The sequence below is a fragment of the Ornithorhynchus anatinus genome, chromosome 14 (genome assembly GCF_004115215.2).
Source record: "Ornithorhynchus anatinus isolate Pmale09 chromosome 14, mOrnAna1.pri.v4, whole genome shotgun sequence".
NCBI classification, from domain to species: domain Eukaryota; kingdom Metazoa; phylum Chordata; class Mammalia; order Monotremata; family Ornithorhynchidae; genus Ornithorhynchus; species Ornithorhynchus anatinus.
Window position 1 is genome coordinate 40,083,068 of NC_041741.1, and position 22,421 is coordinate 40,105,488.

The 22,421-nt window shown below is 45.4% G+C and overlaps 1 protein-coding gene across 3 annotated transcripts in view; it reads left to right on the plus strand.

Moving 5' to 3' along the window:
• The window catches only part of CHST11 (carbohydrate sulfotransferase 11), a 220,516-nt gene extending 198,803 nt beyond the window's left edge, over positions 1–21,713 (plus strand). Inside the window, exons 3-4 of one of the 3 annotated variants that reach the window (XM_007670031.3) lie at positions 17,114–17,905; positions 19,432–19,665. In XM_007670031.3, the coding sequence (XP_007668221.1) occupies positions 17,114–17,905; positions 19,432–19,440 (801 nt within the window). In that variant the 3' untranslated portion in view covers positions 19,441–19,665. Of the gene's footprint in view, positions 1–17,113; positions 19,666–21,229 lie in introns of those variants that run through there. The other 2 variants (XM_001508849.4, XM_007670030.3) reach the window with 2 other exon arrangements.
• Positions 21,714–22,421: the final 708 nt, after the last annotated feature.

Genomic DNA, 22,421 nt, shown 5'->3' on the forward strand with positions numbered 1-22,421 from the left:
CACAACTTCTTGGTGCCTCTGTTACTTCATCTGTAAAATGGAGATTAAGACTGTGAGACTCATGTGGGACAACCTGATTACCCTGTATCTATCCCAGCGCTTAGAACAGTGCTCGGCACATAGTAAGCACTTAACAAATACCAACATTATTATTATTTAGCTGTTTCACATTAAACAGCAATTATTCAGCACCAGAGCTCTCCTTGAAATAGTTTTTTGCCTCCTAGCTGACTTGGAGGAGTCCCTGAGCTGGCTTTGCCCTCCCACCCTCCGCCACCAGGCAAGTGAATTCCGGAAGTCTCCAGGCCCAGTGGTTAACTATTCCAAGTGGAGAGAGCATGGGCCTGGGAACCAGAGGATTGGGATCCCAGAGGCCTGGGAACCAGAGGTGACCTTGGGTCCGGCCGGATCGCCTCCCTCTCGCCCACATCCTGCCCCTGGCCTGGATTGCCCTCTCCCTCCATATCCCCAGTCAATCATCCTCTCCTCCTTCAAAGCCTTACCAAGATCACATTTCCTCCAAGAGGCCTTCCCCGACTAAGCCTTCATTTCTCCTATTCCTCTCCCTTCTGCATCACCCATGAACTTGGATTTGCAACCTTTATTCACCCTACCCTTGGCCCCAGAGCACTTATGTATTTATCTGTAATTTATTTATTTATATATATTAATGTCTACCTCTCCCTATAGACTGTAAACTCCTTGTGAACAGGGAACATGTCTACCACCTCTGTTATATTGTACTCTCCCAAGTGTTTAGTACAGTGTCCTGCACACAGTACGCACTCAGTAAATGATGGCCCGATTGATCCCCCAGGCCCTCAAACTCCAAACAGGCACTGGCACTTTTCCAGAAATGGACAAAAATGTGAGAACCATGTGTGGTTCAGCCTTGTATGATGATGAGCCCCAGCTAGCCCTCACTGAAAAAAACATAAATCTGTGGGCCCGTTAGTGGGAAACTCACAGGAGGAATCTCAGTCACTTCTTTCTGCCTTGGTCTGTGAGTCATATGGTCTCCAATCTTAAGTCCTTAAAAGGGAATTAAATTAAGGCTCTGGGTGATCAATCTACAGTCACATTCTCCCTCTCCCCTGCTCCTCCCTTTTCCCCCCCACAACCCTGCCTTATCATGGGTTGTGGCCCCTTCTCCCTAAGCAAGTGGTCCTTTATTTCTGAAGAGGGCACAATTGGCAGTGAGATCAGAGCCGTGCATTTGTGGGCATCCTGGAGGGTTGCAGCATGCCCAATAAATACTCCCTAAGTAACAATCACTGTGCCCAGTACCCTACTAAGCATCGGGATAGTTAAAAGACATCAGGCACTCTCCTCATTCCACATCAGGCTCACAGTCCAAGTAGGAGGGAGAGCAGTTATTGAATCCCCATTTTACAGATGAGAAAGTTGAAGCACAGAGAAGTTACGTGACTTGTCTCTGGTTATCCAGCAGGCAAGGGGCAGAGCTGGGATCAGAACCCGGGTCCTCTGTCTCCCGGGCCCGTTCTCCTTCCACTAGACCATGCTGCTTTATTTTGCATTGCAAGGGTAAAGTTCACAAGACTCAGAATGCTAGACAGCTGTGTCTTTTGACTCCTTTAGATCACCTTTGTGCTTTGTTTGGCCAATAATGACACCAATGTTGAGCCCTAATAATAATTGTTGTGGTATTTACTATGTGCTTATTGTGCGAAGTGCTGGAGGTAGATACAATATAATTAGAAAGGACACAGTTCCTGGCCCACGTGGAGCTCACAATGTAAGGAAGAGGGAGAAAAGACATTGGATACCCATTTTACAGATAAGGAACCTGAGGCATTGAGAAGTTAACTGATTTGCCCAAGATCACAGAGTAGGCAGTGGTGGAGCCAGGATTGAATAAATGCTTTATTATTGTTATTTATTCATAATGATGACGATAATACTAATGAAGTGGAAGCTTTCTCTTAAAGTGAGCTGGGACCTCCCTGGAATAACTGGGAATTTGGGCACAGATGGCAATTATCAGAGCCATTACAACTGGTAGCCGCTTACTAGTGGCCCAAGGTAGGAGACCAGGGCCTCCTGAGCCCTTAAGCCACCCCCCACCGCCCCCCAAGCTCTTTTTTTTAAGGTATTTGTGGTATTTGATAAGCATTTACTATGTGCCAGATACTGTACTAAGTCCTGGGGTAGATGCAAGCCCTACATGCAGTTTGGACAGTGTCTCTGTCCCACATTTTACAGTTGAGGTAACTGAGAAGTTAACTGACTTGCTGGAGCTCAACAGCAGAAAAGTGGCGGAGCTGGGATTAGAACCCAGGTCCTTCTGATTTCCAGGCCTATATTCTATCTACTAGGGCATGATGCTTTTCTGCTTACAGAATAAAGGGGAGACTGCTCAGTCCTTCTTTACCTTGGGCAAATTAGTCAGCCACTAAGGATCCATTTTCACAACTAACGGGTGTGATAATGCCTGACACTTCCTACTTCACAAGACCCAACAAAATCATTGAAAGGTAAAGTAAGGTAAGTAATAGTCCAAGGCAGTAGCGATACTTTATTTAAGAGGATCTGAAAGGGAAAAGTGGCATGTGGTGTATGAATATGATTACTGGAAGCGGGTTTAAACCATCGCTGCATAAATCAACCTTCATCTCATGCAGGCAGAATATATCCAGGAAAGATAGGGGAAAAGATGCCAAATCAATTGTTCAGTGCCAGGCTATATGATGGGCTCCCCCGTGCTGACAGCATTACTTTGAGTTTTCCGGCACTGGGGAGTGCCGGCCCCTGTAGCAACTTGGGGGTTCCTCCAGCACCCCACAAATGCCAAGGTGATCTTAGTGGACTCTCTCCAGACTGCAGATTATAAATGAAGCTCCCCGGTCCACGTAAGATGGATTAACAATCAATCAATCATATTTACTGAGCACTTACTTGTGCAGAGCACTGTACTAAGTGTTTGGGAGAGTACAATATGACAAATTCCATTGACATGTTCCCTGCGCATAATGAACTTACAGACTAGAGAGGGAGACAAGCATCGACAGACATCAACAGACTTTGAACTATTTGGTAGCAGTTCCGTGTCAATGCGTGCAGGTAGCAGTTCCGTGTCCCTTGCGTGCAGTCTCTGTCGGTAAATACAGTTGAACCTTCTTCACTCATACGGTTACCCTTCCTTCATCATCCCTCCGCTGGTGCCTGCTTTTAAGGGAAATTTTAGACAAAGCTACTTTGCTCTTTCTAAAGCCCGTTTCAGCTCCTGCACTGTTTTCTTTAAAGTGCAAAAAGTTGGATGTGCATGTCTCTCTGTAAGAAACAACATTACCTTTTACAAGACCTAGACCAGCCCCCTGCTGCTCAGGGGTTTAGGTGCTAAGCTCCCCAAGGATAGGACTGTTATCTAATTCCCAGTTGTGTATTCTTTCCCAGCATTTAGTTCAGCGCTCTGCGTACAGTAAGCACTTAATAAATATTATCATTATTACTACAACTAAGACGCAGTGAGGCCTCGTGGAAAGAGCACAGGCCTGGGAGTCAGAGGACGTGGGTTCTAATCTCGACGCTGTCACGTGTCTGCTATGTTTACTTGGACAAGTCTCTTAACTTCTCTGGGCCTCAGCTATCTCATCTGTAAAATGGGAGTGAAGACTGTGAGCCCCATGTGGGACAGGGACTGTGTCCAACCTTATTACCTCATATTTAGCCCAGTGCTTAGAACGGTGCTTGGTACATAGTAAGCACTTAGCAAATACCATAATTATTATTATTATTGAAAATTAGTGCCGAAGTTATATTGTTTCTCTCTATAGTATTAGCACGAGGAGTGCCATTCAGACCACACTCACCAAGTGATATTTCACCTAAGGCCCTAGGGGAACTAGTGTAGTGTTTGATTTACCAAGGTGGTAAAATGTGTTCGCTTAAAGGATTTTAGCTCTTTCTGATGTAATGAGAAGCAGCAGGGCTTGGTAAAGAAAGACAACTGCCTAAGATTGGCGCGAGTTGAGCCAGGGCTGTGAGGTGAGTAGATGAGGAGGAGAGGGAAATCAGTTAGGATATCTGTCCAGCTCTCCTTGGAATCGAGGAGAGCAGCCTAATGTAAGGCAGGAAACAGTTGTCACGAGGACTGAAAATCACTTGGCAAAATGTAGAACTGATGATTTTATTTTATGTCTTTCGATCTCTAGACAGGGAGGAAGATCTTGGAGAAGATTGGGTGGGCCAGGTCTGGGATTCAGAGCTAAAGGGACAGCACGTTGGTGGTTGGGCCACAATTTCCGGAAAATTATCCCTGGGATTTTTAAGACTGAAGATTGGACAATGGAATTTTCTCACCTAAGCCTTGACAGTGACTGTTTTATCAGACTGTACGTCTGAGCTATAACTTATCCCGGTTGCTGTGGACTTAAAAGGAAGAAATTCTAACACCTGACAGCAGATTTAATGCTTTGTTTAAAATAATAATAGTGGCATTCATTACTATAATTATTATCATATATATAATGTATTATAATAATATTAGTTAAGCACTTACTATGTGTCATGCTCTGTAATTAGCGCTGGGGTCGATACAAGATAATCATGTCAGATACAGTTCCTGTTCCATATGGTGCTCACAGTCTATATTGGAGGGAGGGCAGATATTGAATCCCCATTTTGTGATGAGGAAACCGAGCACAGAGAAGTTGTGACTTGCCCAAGTTCCCGCATAGCAGGCAAGTGGCGGAGCCGGGGTTAGAACCCAGGTCTCCTGACTCCCGATCTTGTACTCTTAGCCAAATTGCTTCCAACCCCCCCAGAAAATGGTCAATTTGGCAGAAATGTAGACCTCTTGAATGCAGCAACTGGATTCTTTCCTTCTAGATGGGCTCAGAAGGGGAACCAACGTAGGATAGCTTTGTGGGGGTCAGAGAGGCAGACTCGGAATTTCCTTCAGTGTCCACTGCTCTGTGCCTTGCGAGCGGATGATATTCACTGATGATGGTCTGGTCTTCTTTCCTCTCTATCTTTCCTACTCCCCTCTCTCAGCCCTTAACTCAAGTCATCAAGGCTTCTCTCTCTGGAGCAGCACCAGAGAGGGAGGTTTGAGGTGTTTAGGAGACATCTTGTGAGCCTATGGTTACTCTTTTAGAGGAAACAAGAAGGAAAGAACAAAACCCCACCGGCCCTCTCTAGCGGCAGGAGATGTGCTTTGTGTGTCTCTGTCGAGATGGCGGGACTCTGGCTCGTGCCAGGGGAGGGGCAGTGAAAAATCGCAAGGAGGGAGAGAAGCGGGCCGGTGGGCAGTAGTGCCAGGAACCCTTTCTCCCAACGGAAGCCAGAGGCGGTCTGCTGCCCACGCTTGCAAATGGGAATCTTTGTGCTTGGAACTGAGCCGCCCTGAAGGGAGCTTGAGGTTTCCAAAAAAAGTAATGGTATCAGCTCCCATCCCTTGGTTTTCTGGTCCCATCAGCTCATTGCCCTGGCTTAGAAAATATCACTTCCCGTGGAAGAAAAAGTTAGACAAACAGTACTCGCTCTCGACTAGTATAATTATGTCTGAGCCGTTTCCTTTGTGCCCACGACGGTCTACAGGGAGGGACGGCTCTGGCCCGGCCTTGATGGATGGCCCTTTTGCAGGGCGGGGGAGGGGGTGCAGGGCTGTGACTGCATCACCCTTTGTGCTGGGCACACAACAGAAGCTCCAGCGGCTCAAAAAGGGGACCAGTTTCCTTCTACTATGGCTGTGGGCAGAGGGCAGCTGTGCCAATCAGTTACCTGCCCTCCATCCTGTCTGCCCAAGGCGAGCTCCCAATGGAGCCCTCTCATCAGCAGGCCCTCCTTCAAACCTGTGAAGCAGCAGCACTGAAAATTCCATTCTCCATGCCCTGGTGATCCAGTTGTCTGCAGAATCCTAGCTCCTCCCCTCTTTCCTCTGTCCTACTGCTTACCTGCTCAGCATTCATTCATTCATTCATTCATTCAATCGTATTTATTGAGGGCTTACTGTGTGCAGAGCACTGTACTAAGCACTTGGAAAGTACAATTCAGGAATAAAGAGAAACAATCCCTGCCCACAACAGACTTCCACTCTTTCCCTGTGGGTACCCGGTTCTAGCTCCAGAAGATGACCTTGAGACTAACAGTAGATGGGAGTCAGGATTTATTTAGCACCAACTTGGTGCCAGGGGCTATTACGAGAAAGGCATCAAACTCCCCGTCCTTGAGAAGCTTGTGTGGAAGAGGAGTGGTTATGATCACAGAGAGGAATGGGTGAAATATTGATGAGGAATAATCGTTAGGATGTGGTGATGAATTGGATGTACGGGCTAGTGAGAGAGAGGAGTCAGAGCTGACTCTGCGGGGGCGAGCAAGTGGGTCGTGAAGGATGGTGGGATTGTCGACAGTAATGGGAAGTTAGGACGAGACGATTTCGGTGGGATAATGAGTTCAGTTTGGGCCATATTTCTTTAAGATTTAAGGTCTGGAATGAGACGTCCGACAGGCGGAAGGTATTGTTCCTACTCTCTCTCTACCAGCAACGCATCCCCATTCTTTTAATAAAACAATAGTAATAATAATAATGATAGAGCTTGCTAGGCACTTACTATATGTTAAGCGTTGTACTAAGTGCTGGGGTAGATACAAGATCATTAGGTCAGACATAGTCCCTGTCCCATGAGGAGCTTACAGTCTAAGAAAGGAGAGCAGGTATGAGAAGCAGGATGACATAGTGGATAGAGCATGGACCTATGAGGCAGAAAGTCGTGGGTTCTAATCCTGACTCCGCCACTTGTCTGCTGTGTGACCTTGGGCAAGTCAGTTAACTTCTCTGTGCCCTCAGTTACCTCATCTGGAAAATGGGGATTGAGACTGTGAGCCCCATGTGAGACAAGACAGATACTGTGTCCAACCCGATTTGCTTGTATCCACCCCACTGCTTAGTACAGTCCTGGCACATAGTAAGTACTTAACAAATACCATAATTATTATTATTATTAGGTATTAAACACCTATTTTAGAGATGAGGAGACTGAGGCATGGAGAAATGAACTGATTTGTCCAAGACACACAGCAGGCAAGTGTCAGAGCAGAATTGGAACCCAGGTCCTCTAACTCCCAGACCCAGCTTCTTTCCACCAGGCCTCGCTGTTCCACGAAACAATTACCAGGGTTCTGCTGGTGCTGAAAGTGGCCTGGCCTGGGAGATATCTCTATTGGGTTTGGGGCCTTGATACCAGGACAAAAGAGAAAGGAAGGTTTATTTTTCAGAGGGTTTCGTTTGGGAGAGAGAAGTGGCAGAGATGACTCAATGGCTGTGAAGAGGACCGTGACTCCTTATTGAGCTCTTTAGTTTCATCACCATATATGGGCCGAAAGTGGACAGCACAGTGAAAGGGCCACTAGACAGTCTTGATTCTTCCAAATGTAATGTTACTCGTAAGTAGCTGAAACCACATCATTTGTGTGTGTCTGAGCACTGCTCTAGTTGAAGTGTTGTATCAAGCTTGGAAAGGAATTGAAAGAGAAAACCAACATCCAGGCCCTGCTTTTGAGGCACTGTCAGACTCCTCTAGACTATAAGATACTTGTGGGCAGGGAACATGTTATATTGGTATTCTCCCAAGTCAGTGCTCAATAATATGATGGATTGATGATGCGCTAACAGTCATGGGTGAGAAGGAGACTAGGGAACCTAAACCACAAGCAGTGTGGCCTAATGGAAAGAGCACAGGCCTGGGCGTCAAAGGCCTGGGATTCTAATCCCAGCTCTGCCACTTGCCTGTTGTGTGACCTTGGGCAAGTCACTTAACTTCTCTGTACCTCAGTTTCCTCATCTGTAAAATGAAGATTCAGTATTTCCTACTTAGATTGTGCATTTTCTGATTATTCGTACCTACCCCAGTACTTAGTCCAGTACAGTGTTTGGTATGTAATGAGCACTCAACAAATAACATTATCATCATCATCATCACAAACACTAAGGAGGGATAGAGAGGCAACCTAACCAAATCACTATACCTCCATTGAGGTAGCTGGATGAGAACCAGGGCCTTCCATGGGTGTTAAATTCCTGTCGGGCAGTAACGGCTTTTAGCGGGTTTAATATTTGGGCTGATTTATGGCAGTTCTCATAGAATGAGCCAGAAGTGGACATATCTGCTTGTCATTTTGTCCTCTTTTTGTCCAAGCCCATCCAAGTCCCCCACACTATTGCATCCAACTTCATTTCCTCTTCATTTTCCCCATTTCTGTTCCAAGAAACAGTTTAAAGGATGGCTATTTAGATTACAGGCACTTAGCCTAGGCCTCTTCCTCTCTCTGTGTTCTCTGCTGTTTGGCCTCAGCTGTGGATCTTCAGAAATACAAGTAATGGTTTTGCATTCCAGATCAGGTCTGACCCAAACGGAAAATACAAGGCTAAAAACTGTGGTGAATGCCAGTTGCTCACGACACCAGCCCCTCCCTTGTGCATATTGGCTGGTGGTGCCAAGATTGACATAAAGATTCCTTCTCTGTATTTCGTTGGCAGTTCCTGGCCTGGCCAGATGAATTGGAAATCTCAGCTTCTTCTTTTGACAGGCTGTCTTAGAATCTCATGGTGTCAGTGCACGCTCTTTCCTTAGTCTAAAAATCTAAGCATTTCCTTCCTTTTCCTGCCCTTACCAGCCAGCATATCTCTGACTCGGTGTATAATGCTTCTTGGAAGCTTGTGGGTTTCAAAGTTTCAGTCACTGAGATCTGTAGTCTTGCCTGTCCATATTAACCAACTCAGGCTAGCTTCAGAGGCACGGAACCCATCAGACCTCCCAAGCTATGAAGGGTCAGTTTGGGGCATTACTGTCCTCAAGGTGAAGTTTTATTATTAATAATAATATTTGTTAAACACATACTATGTGTCAAGCACTGTTCTAAGCACCAGGGTAGATACAAGCTAATCAGGTTTGCATAGTCCCTGTCCCACTTGGGGCTCACAGTCTTGATCCCCATTTAACAGATGAGGTGACTGAGGCACAGAGAAGTTAAGTGACTGGTGGCAGAGCTGGGATTAGAACTCAGATCCTTCTGACTCCCAGGCCTGTGCTCTATCCACTAAAGCCAGGCTGCTTCCTGGATCAGCCAGGAGTCTCTGACTATATGGTTAATGTCTACCGACTGGGTTATATCATACTCTCCCAAGTGCTCAGTACAGTGCTCTGCACAGAGTAAGTGCTCAATAAATACCATTGAATGAATGAAAAGAAGAAATGTTAAGAATGTTAGGGGGCAAGCTAACATTTTAGAAGAATCAAGAAAGGTTTACGGTGGGCTACTAGAGGAGAAACTTTGTAATGTTAGAAGGTAGAACCAGGAAGTTGGATGTCAAGGTGTCATCCCTCGCATTCCTCTAAGCATCTGTGGTGGCCATTATCAGAGGCAGAATGCAACATTCATTCTCAGTAATCTTTGTTGTACTCTTACTGTGTGCAGAGCACTGTACTAGATAGGCTGTTGGGAGAATACAGTTTACAGGTGATCCTGTACTGGCATTGCTAGATTGTAAACTCCACAAGGGTGTAAGACACTCAAGGGCAGGGATCTTGTCCATCAACTCTATTGTACTCTCCCAAGCACTTAGTACAGTGCTCTGCACACAAGCGTTCAATGAATACTGTTGATTGAGTACTAAGTGCTTGGAATGTACAAAACAGAGAAGTGACATGTTCCCTGCCCACAAGGAGCTTATACTCTAACGGGGGAAGCAACATATGTAATTGACTGTACAGGAAAGGGGGAAGAAGGATCAGAGAGTCACTGGAAAATTTTTATCAGATTACCCATGGCCAGTGGTTTGCAAAACATTTGTTTGAATTCAGTTCAGCAAGTCCACATTCCTCTTTCACTGAAAGCCAGTCCACTCTGGTTTTCCAAAGGCAGTAAAAGGACTCAGCCACAACCCCCAAAGGGCCCCCAAAGGATTGGAGAAGAAAAGGTGATGAATATGGTCCAAGGGGGTAATGGGGAGGTGGTGGGGGAAGGTGATCCAAGGGTACTTTACAGGAAAGTAATCTGGTTTTCAAGCAGACACATAAGTCTGTGCATTCTCTTCTCCCTCCCAGTGTTCGATGACCCGAATACCTCTCCCATCTCATTTGACTTAGCTCTGTTTACATTAGATGTGGATTCACAATCAAGAAGTCAGTGGTTGACATTTCTCTAATTTTCCAGGGAGCTTTCTAACTCAGTGACCCATCCCATGGGCTGTTCACCCTGGCGGATTTAATTGTTTTCATACCACAGAAACCCGATTAGAAACACAAAGGGAGGTGAAATGAGCAAGACCAAAAGCTCCTTATTTTCAAACTGGTAGATCTTCAAACACTCAAATCTATTTTTCATGATATGTATTTGTGTGTCTATTTAGTAGTCTCTCCATCTCAGGCTGTGACGGTGGACCTGTCAGTCTGCTCCTAGTTAGGCTCTGTCCGGTTCAGGCTCTCGTGTCTGAGCGCAATTGCAAACTCGACAGGAGATGTTTTGGTTTAAAGGGAACCGGTTTTCTTGCTTTAGAAAAAGCCTATTAAAGTTTTTACAGACTCCTCAAAAACAGTCCTTAAAAGTGGCACTTAAATCAATTACCATTGCCTTTTAAAAATACCAAATTAAAAATAGACATCTCAAAGAGGAGAAAAAAATATAGGAGCTCTTTGGAAGTGGAGACTGGAGTCTGCAAGCGATATTTGACTTTTCCTGAAATCAGCCCTTGTCTGGCATAATTTATACGTACAAGAGATCAAAGGAAGGCAGGGAGAAAAAAAAATCCTAGAAATATCTGCCGGCAGATGGCAAACCTGCTATTCAGGGGGTTATGTGTTCTGTAATTAAGGAAATATGTGAATCAGGAGATATTTAGATTATAGTCATTTCCTCATTTTTGAACAGATTGATAATATCTGGGGAAAATCCAAACCTTGAGAGAAACATTTGGGATGAAAAGAAACAGGAAGGTAATGTGCTCTCTCTTAAGCTCTGCCTGCTGGATCGTTGGATGGTTCCCAAACCTCAGGATCTCAAGAACTTGGGCGGTAAGGACTCTGTCCATTGAGGTGAGCACAAAGTCTTCACCTTGATGGACACAATCCATCCATCAATGGTATTTACTGAGTACTTACTGTGTGCAGAGCTTTGTACTAAGTGATTGGGAGAATACAGTATACTGCCCCCCAGGAGCTTACAGTCTAGAGAGGGACACAGATATTACAACAAATTACAATTATTTTCATAAGTGCTGTGGGACTGAGGGTGGGGTGAATTTCAAGTGCTTAAAGGGTACAGATCCAATTGCACAGGCCAAGCAGAAGGGAGCCGGAGTAGGGGAAATTAGGGCTTAGTTGGGGAAGGCCTCTTGGAGGACATGTTATTTTAATAAGGCTTTGAAGGAGGGGAGGGTGGCGGTCTTTTGGATATGAAGGCGGAGAGAGTTTTATGGCATTTTTTAAGCACTATGTGTTGAGCACTGTTCTAAGCGCTGGTGTTCCAGATTAGAAGGAGGACTTGGGCAAAGGGTGGGCATGAGATAGGTGAGATTGGGGTGAGTACGTGGGCATTTGAGGAGCAAAGTGTGCAGGTTGGATTATAGCAGGAAGGTAGTGAGGTCAGGTAGGAGGGGGAGAGCTGGTATAGTGTTCTGCTTTACTACTCCCCGGCATTGTTTCTGCCTCCCACCTTAGATTCAACCCCACTCATCCCCTCTCTCCCCTCCCAACAAATCAAAGTCGGATGAGAGCCACCCAAAATCAGTCAATCACATTCAATCAATCAGTCACATTTATTGAGCACTCACAGTATGCACAGCACTACTGAGTGTTTGGGAGACTGCACTACAACCGTTTAACAGACGCATTCCCTGCCCACAATGAGCTTACAGTCTAGTAAAGAAAAGAAAATGTTCTAAACCTGGAAATATTGAGAAGCTTTGTGGCCTAGTGGAGAGAGCATGGGCCTAGGATCAGAAGGACCTGGTTTCTAATCCTGGCTCTGCCAACTGCTTTGGCAGTTATGAGAAGCAGCGTGGCTCAGTGGAAAGAGCATGGGCTTTGGAGTCAGAGGTCATGAGTTCGAATCCCAGCTCTGCCACTTGTCAGCTGTGTGACTGTGGGCAAGTCACTTAACTTCTCTGTGCCTCAGTTCCCTCATCTGTAAAATGGGGATTAAGACTGTGAGCCCCACGTGGGACAGCCTGATTCCCCTGTGTCTACCCCAGCGCTTAGAACAGTGCTCTGCACATAGTAAGCGCTTAACAAATACCAAAAAAAAAAAAACAAAAAAAAAACTGCTTGCTCCGTGACCTTGGGCAAGCCACTTCACTTCTCTGCACCTCAGTTTCCTCTACTGTAAAATAGAGATACTTCTCCCTCCTGCTTAGACTGTGAGCCCCATGCAGGACTGGGACGGTGTCCAACCTAATAAACTTATACCTACCCCAGCATTTAAAACAGTGTTTATCACATAGTAAATAGTTAACAAATACCTTAAAAACAATGTTATAGATTTGCTTGCCTTTAGCTTTTCACCTCCATTTAACTCCTCTAACTAAAACCAACTCTTTGTGGAGTGAAGAAGGGAATCTCGCCTTGCCTAAATATTGTACAGAACAGTGTCTGACAGTAGAAGGGGCGCAGTAAATAGTACCAGGGCATGATGGTCTAAAATGTGTGTTTCTAGTGGAAAATCTCAATGCCATACCTCTACTGATGGGGAAAAGATGAGATTTTCCTGCCTTTGAATAGGGGCTTCTGCTTTTCCAGGAACAGTTTCTAGGACTGGAATTCGTACATTTCTTGCTAAACCGGATAATGGCTTTAGCTTCCTAAACTACAGCTCTGTCCGTACTGAGGGAAAATGATAGAAATATCTCAGGTTTCTCATCTTTGCGGTCATGGTGACCCCCCCCCCCCCCGCATTTCCAGTTAGTGATAAAATTAAACTGTATTGCTGTGTGTACTTGTGATGAGACGCAGACAATGGTAGCTGCAGACAGCTTCCACAGCTGTGACATCGTGAACTCAGAGGGCTTGAAAATTGTGTCCAACTGAAAAGAGCCGAAATGATGGCCAATCACCTTGTTCTTGTAGTGAACTGGCCCTCAGGAATTGACTCTCTTCAAAGCCTACCTTTGCAATTCAAATAGGTTAAACGGGCAGAACTTCTTTCGCGTCCTCCTCCCATTTTCTTTCAAGTAAATTTTCTAAAAAGCAACAGTAAATGCCCCGAAGTGCTGGTACTTTCTGTCCCCGGAATACTGACTAAATATTAATGTGGAAAAGTGGAAAAAGGATCGTTTGCTTAGTCGCCTTAAGCATTAATTTAATGTGGAATTCACCCGTAGTATATCCTTGTTATTTCCAGCAATTAACTCCTATTAATTACCCATCTTAATCCCTGTTAAGTGTGGTGATTGTTAGAGAGCCCGATGAATTTGGCATTTGCAAAGCTCAGCTGTGTTTTCATTACCCTGGGGTACCATTTGGTGTTAGATGAATGCTATTACTGCCCTCAGTGTAACTACTACCTGGAATTTGAATAATGCATTACTCTGTAGATATTTTTACCCTCTCTGCTGTTAGAATGTAAGCTTTTTGTGGGCAGGGAATGTACCGTATGCCTCTGTTGTACTTTCTGAAATGGATTTTTGCAGTGCATTGCCTCTGGGGGGGCACACAATAAATATCCATAAAGGGCACTTATTGAGTGCTTACTGTGTGCAGACCCCTGTACTAAACACTTTGGAGAGTACAAGAGAGTTGGTAGATATGATCCCCTGCCTTTAAGGATGTTACAATCTAAAGGGAGGAGTTTAAATGTAGTGTAAATTTACTATTACCCGCTATTTGGTCTGTCCCAAGCTTCGGTTGGTTTTTCCTCGTCAGCATTTCCAGGATCCACACCTTCCTTCCCATCCAAATGGCCGCCACACTGGTCCAAGCACTTGTCGTATCCCTGATTTAACTACTGCATCGGCCTCCTCACTGGCCTCCATGCCTTCAGTCTCTCTCCATTCCAGTCCACTTTGCTGCACTGACCTCCCCACTAGTTAGAAATCTTCTGTAGTTTCCTATTCTTCTTTGAGCTGAGCATAAGTTCCTAACCATTGCCTTTAAGGTGCTGAATCTGCTCTCTCCTTCGTACTTATCCGCTCTCTTCAGTCAGTCGATCGATAGTATTTATTGAGTGGGTACTGTGTGCATAGCACAGTACTAAATATTTGGGAGAGTATAATACACTGGAGTTGGTAGACACGTTCCCTCCCCACAAGGAGCTTACAGTCTAGAGGATAATAATAATGATGATGGTATTTGTTAAGTGCTTACTATGTGCCAGGTACAGTACTAAGCACTGGGCCGGTGGGGGGGGGGGGAATACAAGCAAATTGAGTTGGACACAGTCCCTGTCCCATGTGAGGCTCACAGTCTCAATCCCCATTTTACAGATGAGGTAACTGGGACATAGAAAAGTGAAGTGACTTGCCCAAGGTCACACAGCAGACAAGTTGCGGAGCAGGGATTAGAACCCATGACCTTCTGACTCCCAGGCCTGTGCTCTATCCACTATGTCATGTGGCTTATTTTTTTTAGGCTGTATGATTTTAAATGATTTTGAGAGAGCTGAGGGGGCTGACATAAAAAAATTGTACATGGGTGTATATATAGCATTATGTACAGAGGTAATGATTTTGAAGAGCAGTGACTATATTCTTCAACATATTTAGAGAAGAGAGTACAAATTTCTAAAGTGAATTTTTTGCAGAAAGAACACTTTCTGCCAACTGTCATGGGATCCATAACTGCATTTAAATATTCATCTCACAAGAGTCCCTGCCATTTGACTTGACTAGGAAACATAGAGCAAATTTTTCATTTGGCTTTCCCTTTCCACAGCTGTAACATAAAACCGAATTTAGAATGTGCCTGGCAATCATTAAAAGCCAGGGATTCGGAGGATATGATCCGATTGGGCGATACATTGAGCTTCTGCCCTCCTATGAACAGTGCACAAAGTCCTGATAATAATAATTATGGTATTTGTTAAGTGCTTACTATGTGCCAAGCACTGTTCTGAGCACTGGGATAGATACAAGGTAATCAGGTTGTCCCACATGGGGCTCACAGTCTTCATCCCCATTTTCCAGATGAGGTAACTGAGGCACAGAGAAGTGAAGTGGCTTGCCCAAGGTCACACAGCTGATAAGTGGCAGGGCCAGGATTAGAACCCATGACCTCTGACTGCCAAGCCCGTGCTCTCTCCACTAAGCCACGCTGCTGCCATCTTCATCTGGGCAGGGAAATCGATGGAGGGAAGGGAGATGTTAGGGTGGGCATTGACCCACATTAAATAGCAACATCCCCAACCCCCACCCCCACATCCCAGCCAGAAACAGGATCAGGGAGAGTGGAGAGAAAAGCTATATGAACTTGTTTTTGTTCATCAAGGGATGCCCCCCTCCACATCCCAACCTCCCGGAGTGGGGGTTGTAGTATGAGAGGCAGAGAGTTTTGAGAATCACCGTGGCCTAACGGAAAGACCATGGGCCTGATCTAATTTTGGCTCTGCCACCTATCTGCTGTATGACCTTGGGCAAGTTACTGTACTTCTCTGTGCTGCAGTTACCTTATTTGTAAAATGAGGATTAAATAATAATAATAATGTTGGCATTTGTTAAGCATTTACTATGTGCAGAGCACTGTTCTAAGCACTGGGGGAGATACAGGGTAATCAGGTCATCCCACGTGAGGCTCACAGTTAGTTCCCATTTTACAGATGAGGGAACTGAGGCACAGAGAAGTTAAGTGACTTGCCCACAGTCACACAGCTGACAAGTGGCAGAGCCGGGAGTCGAACCCATGACCTCTGACTCCGAAGCCCAGGCTCTTTTCCACTGACCCACGCTGCTTCCCCTATTGCTACTGCCTCCTACTTAGGCTGCGAGTCCCACGTGGGACAGGGCCTGTGTCCATCCCAATTAACTCGTATCTACCCCGGCGCTTAGAACAGTGTTGAACACATACCGTTTAAATACCATTAAAAAAAAAAAGGTACCATAATTTTTTTTTCAATTAGCAGCAGTGGTATTTATTGAATGCCCAATGGAGGGCCAGACACTGTGCTAAGCACTTAGGAGAGGACAAAAGAGGCACAGGGCCTATTCCCAATCCACCAGGACTGTACACTCCAATATTTTGATCTTTCAGGGGTGCAAAGTAACATGCTTCCTTAGGGTCTTCTTGTCCATGAATTTACCCAACCCGACTATGAACCTACAGATCTTTCCAGCCTCTACCACTTTCTGGGGGAGGGACAGGGAAGTGAATCCAGAAAGGGAAAGAATCATGTGGGCCTCTGCTCTTCACTCGGAGAGATCAGTCAAGGACTACCACCTTGTAGCCTCATTCCAGGTTGTATCAAAGAGCAAGGGAACACGGAGTAGGCGGAAACCCACCGGCTAGGCTTGCAGGCATCTGGAAGGCAATGACCGCTTTTGTAACAACTCGGCGCTCCGCCCAGAGGCGGGGGCGTCTGGTCATGACCCAAGTTGATGGTTGGGATCACTGAGGTAATCGGGGAAGCGAACCTTCCCAGGTTGGGCCGGGCAACTCCTCCTTGTGCCATACAGCACGTCTAGACGGTCACCGCAGGTGACGGTGTCCCCAAAACCCCCAACCGGTAATCTTGAATCAGAGCGGGATTTTATTTTTCAAAAATCCTCCTTCCCTCCAAAGCTGGTGAGTTCACCCATCCTAATGAGAAGCAGCGTGGCTCAGTGGAAAGAGCGTGGGCTTTGGAGTCAGAGGTCATGAGTTTGAATCCCGGCTCTGCCACTTGTCAGCTGTGTGACTGTGGGCAAGTCACTTAACTTCTCTGTGCCTCAGTTACCTCATCTGTAAAATGGGGATTGACTGTGAGCCCCACGTGGGACAACCTGATTCCCCTGTGTCTACCCTAGCGCTTAGAACAGTGCTCTGCACATAGTAAGCGCTTAACAAATACCAGCATTAATATTTATAGGGGAGTGGAGGGAACAGGGATTGTTTCCAATCTGATCATCTTTCGGTAGGTGAAATGTCCAACGGTGGAAAAACGGAAGTTCACGTTTGTCCGTGTCTCTCCACAGCTCGAGCTGTCGAACACGGCGATCCTCCACCAGATGAGGAGAGACCAGGTCACGGACACCTGTCGGGCCAACAGCGTGTCCAGCAGGAAACGCCGCGTGCTGACTCCGAATGACCTCCGGCACCTGGTGGTGGATGAAGATCACGAGCTCATCTACTGCTACGTGCCCAAAGTGGCTTGCACCAACTGGAAGAGAGTCATGATGGTCTTAACGGGCCGGGGAAAATACAGCGATCCCATGGAGATTCCAGCCAATGAAGCCCACATCTCTTCCAACCTGAAGACCCTCAACCAGTACAGCATCCCAGAGATCAATCACCGCTTGAAAAGCTACATGAAGTTTCTGTTCGTCCGCGAGCCCTTCGAGAGACTTGTGTCGGCCTACAGGAACAAATTCACCCAGAAGTACAACACCTCCTTTCACAAGCGCTATGGCACAAAGATTGTCAAGCGCCAGAGGAAGAACGCCACCCAGGAGGCCCTGCGCAGAGGGGATGACGTGAAATTTGAGGAGTTCGTGGCCTATCTCATTGACCCCCACACCCAGAGAGAGGAGCCGTTCAACGAACACTGGCAAACCGTGTACTCCCTCTGCCATCCCTGCCACATCCATTATGACCTCGTGGGCAAATATGAGACGCTCGAAGAGGATTCCAATTACATCCTTCAGCTGGCGGGAGTAGGCAGCTACCTGAAGTTCCCCACCTATGCAAAGTCTACGCGAACTACTGATGAAATGACCACGGAATTCTTCCAGAATATCAGTTCGGAGCATCAGACACAGCTGTTCGAGGTGTACAAACTTGATTTTTTAATGTTCAATTACTCAGTGCCAAGCTACCTGAAACTGGAATGAAGAGAGAGCGGGAATGACGCCTGTTTTATTTAAGATTTTTATTTGTCCAAATGAATATATGGGTACTGGGTTATTTTGTAAATTAAGATTTCTTTTTGAATGATGCTGCGAGCAGCACAGTGAGAATTATTTAATTCATTTGTAGGGAAGGACAGCTCTCTTGGCAGGCTAACAGAATGGTGATGTCCTCGTTTTAGAAATGAATACTGCAACATTGTTTCAAACTTTAATTGCGTTCTGGTGAATTTCATTTAATCGTGCATTCTTCAACTTCTGCCTAATGTTATTTATAGCTATTTAAACGTGGTCTCTGGGTAGCGGCAGCAGAATTCTAGTGCTTTGCCAAAAGAAATATGTTTTATACTTTATTGGATGGAGCCCAAGTTGGGCCACTACTGTCTTCGGTATTAACCTCCGATGGAGCCGATGGGTAACAATTGTTGAAAAATATTTATTGAGTCTGCAATTTTGGAAATTCCGGGAGCAATAAAAAGGTTGATACTGCACTCCAAAAAGATGACGAGCCTTCCAACTCTGAAGAGGAAGGATTAAGAGCAGATTTGTAATAGGACTTTATAGAGATCCCTGATGGAGACAAATGTGAAAACTTGTAACCCAAGGCGAGGAAAAAGCCTTAGTGTTTGTGTTTGTTGAAGGCGGCCAAGGGCCGTCCCTAGCAGATTCCAAAAGGATTCTAAGTTAGGTGACGGGTGAAGTGTCCGTTGCTAGAGATTGATTTATGTTCTGTATCGCCATAGGTGGGAACTGTAAGGGCCGACCCCCAAAACCCCCAGAAGGATGATAGGGAGAAATGGCCCGTGTGATCACGCTCTCTTCCTAAGTGGCAATATCCTATTCCCTTCTCAAGAATTGTTGCCTTCACAGCCTCTTTTCCCCTAGCCTAGTGATACTTTCTATTTATTGTTCCTCATTAACACTCAGTCTGTGCTTCTGATTTTGCACCATTTCCTATTACACCAGGAGTAGAGTATGAGACACGTCCCTTTTCTAGAAGGTGAGTGTGGAGGTAGCAGCCGTTTGTCTTTCTGTATATAACGAGAATTTGCGGTGGGTTTTTGTTTTGTTGTCTTAAGGCAACATCTAGTGCTGGAATGAATACAGACTTTCCAAACAGACTGGATAATTTATTCACAGAAACTATTAAAAGTGTATTATAAGATGCCTAGAAAGCTCAGTGAGCAAGCAGTAGCGGCATCTCCAAGTGATCGACTGTCTATATCTAACGGGAGACCTGAAGCCGTAGCCACGGTTGAAATACTATTTGTGAAATGTGACAGATCTTCTACCAGGTTGCCTCGTTCAGGGAAGACGGCGCCGAGAACAAAGTCATTGTAGCTCTAGAGATGTAAAAATGGACAGTCTATTTTACAGGGCCTATTTGCCTCGGGCTCAACCGGAATAGTGGAGGTCAGCCCTCTCCGTTTCCTCCTTCTGCCATACAGCACGTCTAGACGGGCACCACAGGTGACGGCGTCCCTAAACCCACAACTGGTGATCTTGAATCAGAGCGGGATTTTGTTTTTCAAAAATCCTCCTTCCCTCCAAATCCGGTGAGTTCACCCATCCTAATATTTATAGGGGAGTGGAGGGAACAGGGATCGTTTCCAATCTGATTATCTTTTATAATAAATATGGCATTGGCTAAGCGCTTACTCTGTGCCCAGCACTGCACTGTTTTATCTACCCCAGCGCTTAGCACATAGTAAACATTGAACAAATACCAAGTCATCATCATAATGATTATTATTACCTAGAGGATCCTACAGACATGTAGCTGAGGAGGAAAGAGGGGAAAGGAAGGGTGGGCTAATTGGCTGCTTCCTGCCTTGCTTTTGGGTTTTGCCAAGCAGTTAGCTTGCCCACGAGAATTTTCCTTGAAAGTTGTATGTCCTGTAGAAGTTGATGGCATTGTCACAGAGCCTATCCCAGTCATCTGGCCATTGGTATGTATTTTGGCTTTGAACAAGGTGCTCATGCGGGCTGGGATCGCCTCTGCCAACTCTGTTATATTGTTCTTTCCCAGTATACTGCTCTGCACACGGTATAAACACTCAAATACCACTGATTGATCCCCCTGAGCTGCAAGTTCTTCCACAAGTTACTAATGGGTTGAATGTGCATGCTCTGTGTTCAGCATCAGTCAGGTTTGGGCCCAGCTTTCTTACATTTCACCCGTGTGTACACCTAAGAAATGAGCGTTTTCATGAAAGAGCTAACACTGCTGTATGGCTTTAAAGCCAGGTCACCTGGGTCTCCCAGAGTTTTGTTTTGCTCTTAAAATGTTTTCCTTTCCTTTTGAAGTGTTGTCTTTTGATTTGACGCAACTGCTTTGTGATAAGAGAAAATGGAGATGGATGGGTGAAAATGCATCTGGAAAAAAGAGGAAGCCTGCCACTTGAAAAGGAAAGGAACAGAAGTGGTACTGTTTTGAAAAACAGAATATAAAGCAAGGCTGTAGATCCTCTTTCATATATTTCTGAGAGTTGATTACATAGGATATCTGTCATGTTCTAGTTCCACCCTCTTCGAGGGGTCATGATCTCTCTAAACAAGGAAGAATTGGCAGGTGATGTGCAAATTTCTCCATCCCTCTATTTAAAGTAACCAGGTTCTGCTGCCTGATCAGTTAAGTGATGCAACATCTGGTATTTATTAAGTACTTACTGTGTGCAGGCAAGTGCTTGGGAGGGTAGAATATGACAGAGTTGGTAGATGCGGTCCCTGGCCTCAAGGAGCTCACGATCAGCTCTTTCTATTGGAATCAGCAGAGTGTCCCGGATCCCAACATCCCCTCTGGCTTCTCTGTCCTTAAGACACCATTCCTGGTTTAGGACAAATCTAAAAGCCTTCAAAAATAAACTCCTAGAGAGGATCAGAGTCCAAGACTCACCACCTTCTTGTCCTGCCTTCCCACACAGGATTAAGTGCTTTGTCCTCTGGAGCTCGCAGAAGCCAGGGAATCCCAAACCATACCCCCACTAAAGTGAAACCCAAGCTCTTTCCCAAATCAAGAAGGCAGCCAAGGCTAGTGCAAACAACCCAGAAACCACAGGGGAAGAGCAAATTTCATTCTACCGGTCATCACAAAGTACACAATTTTACCTTCACCAGCAGGCGATACTGGGTACTCAGGACTTGGAAATTTCAGGTACCTTTTTCCCATCTCACATGGAAACTTTATTTGACGTTCCAGTTTCTAACTGTTTTTCTTGATTACACACCTTCCCGCTCCACCCCTAGCTCACCTCAAGGATGCCCGTGGTTTCCCCAGCAAGGCTGTTTCAAGAGCTAGCTGTCAAGTCTCATCCACTGCAACAAAGAGTGAATTTTTCCACAGGTTAAGAGAGCTTCTTCAAGTAGGCTGGACCTTTGATGTTGTAAGGTGAATTGTGGCCTGCTGCACTTTTTCAGGTACAAAAGGGACTGTCTTTACGATTACTCTTGTTACAGAGAGTGTTATTTTCTTACGTGCATGCACAGTATATATTATGTACATATAATTTAACATCTATGTGGGTTTGGATTTTTTTTTTACCTATTTGTATGCAGTAGAAGGCTTGTTGTAGAAAACTCCTCGTATCTTAATGTACTGTTAAAGAAAGAAGCTGAATTATTAGATTGCCAACAAAAGCGTAAAATGTCCATGAACCTTCCTCAAAAAAAAAAGCCATTCAAGCCTGATTATTTTTCTAAGTAACTTCAATTAAATTGAAGAAAGAAAAAATGTTCTGTGTGTGGAGGTGTGGTTTATTCATGACTGGGAAAAGGTTCTGGGTTGGCTTGGTGACATCCGTGACCTTCACCTACACCGGTACGGGGGCTCTGCCAAGGCAGATGGGGCTGCTAAGGGCTAAGCCTTTTCTCGGTGTAATAGTACAAGGCGTTCCCAATGAAGGAGGGATTGTCTCCCAACTCTTGGGTTGAATTTTCATGGCAGTAGGAAGCCACCTACCAGAACAAATGAAGGTGGGTGAGGAACAGGTCCTGGACAACCTGGACTTTTCATTATATTGTCCCATTACTAGGGAAAGGAGTCAGAGACCTGTTCAGGTGGAATGCAACTCAAACCCAAATGTGAGATTGCCATGAGAGAGTTGTTAGATACCAAGGAAATAGCTTAGGGTGAGAGCAAAAAATTTACCTTTTCTGGCAGGGTCTCAGGGAAACAGGTGAGCAGCACACATTCCAGACAACAGAAGCAGTGTGGCTCAGTGGAAAGAGCATGGCTTGGGAGTCAAAGGTCATGGATTCTAATCCTGACTCTGCCACTTGTCAGCTATCTGACTTTGGGCAAGTCACTTAGCTTCTCTGTGCCTCAGTTGCCTCATCTGTAAAATGGGGATTAAGACTGTGAGCCCCATGTGGGACAACCTGATTACCTTTTATCTCCCCCAGTGCTTAGAACAGTGCTTGGCACATACTAAGCACTTAA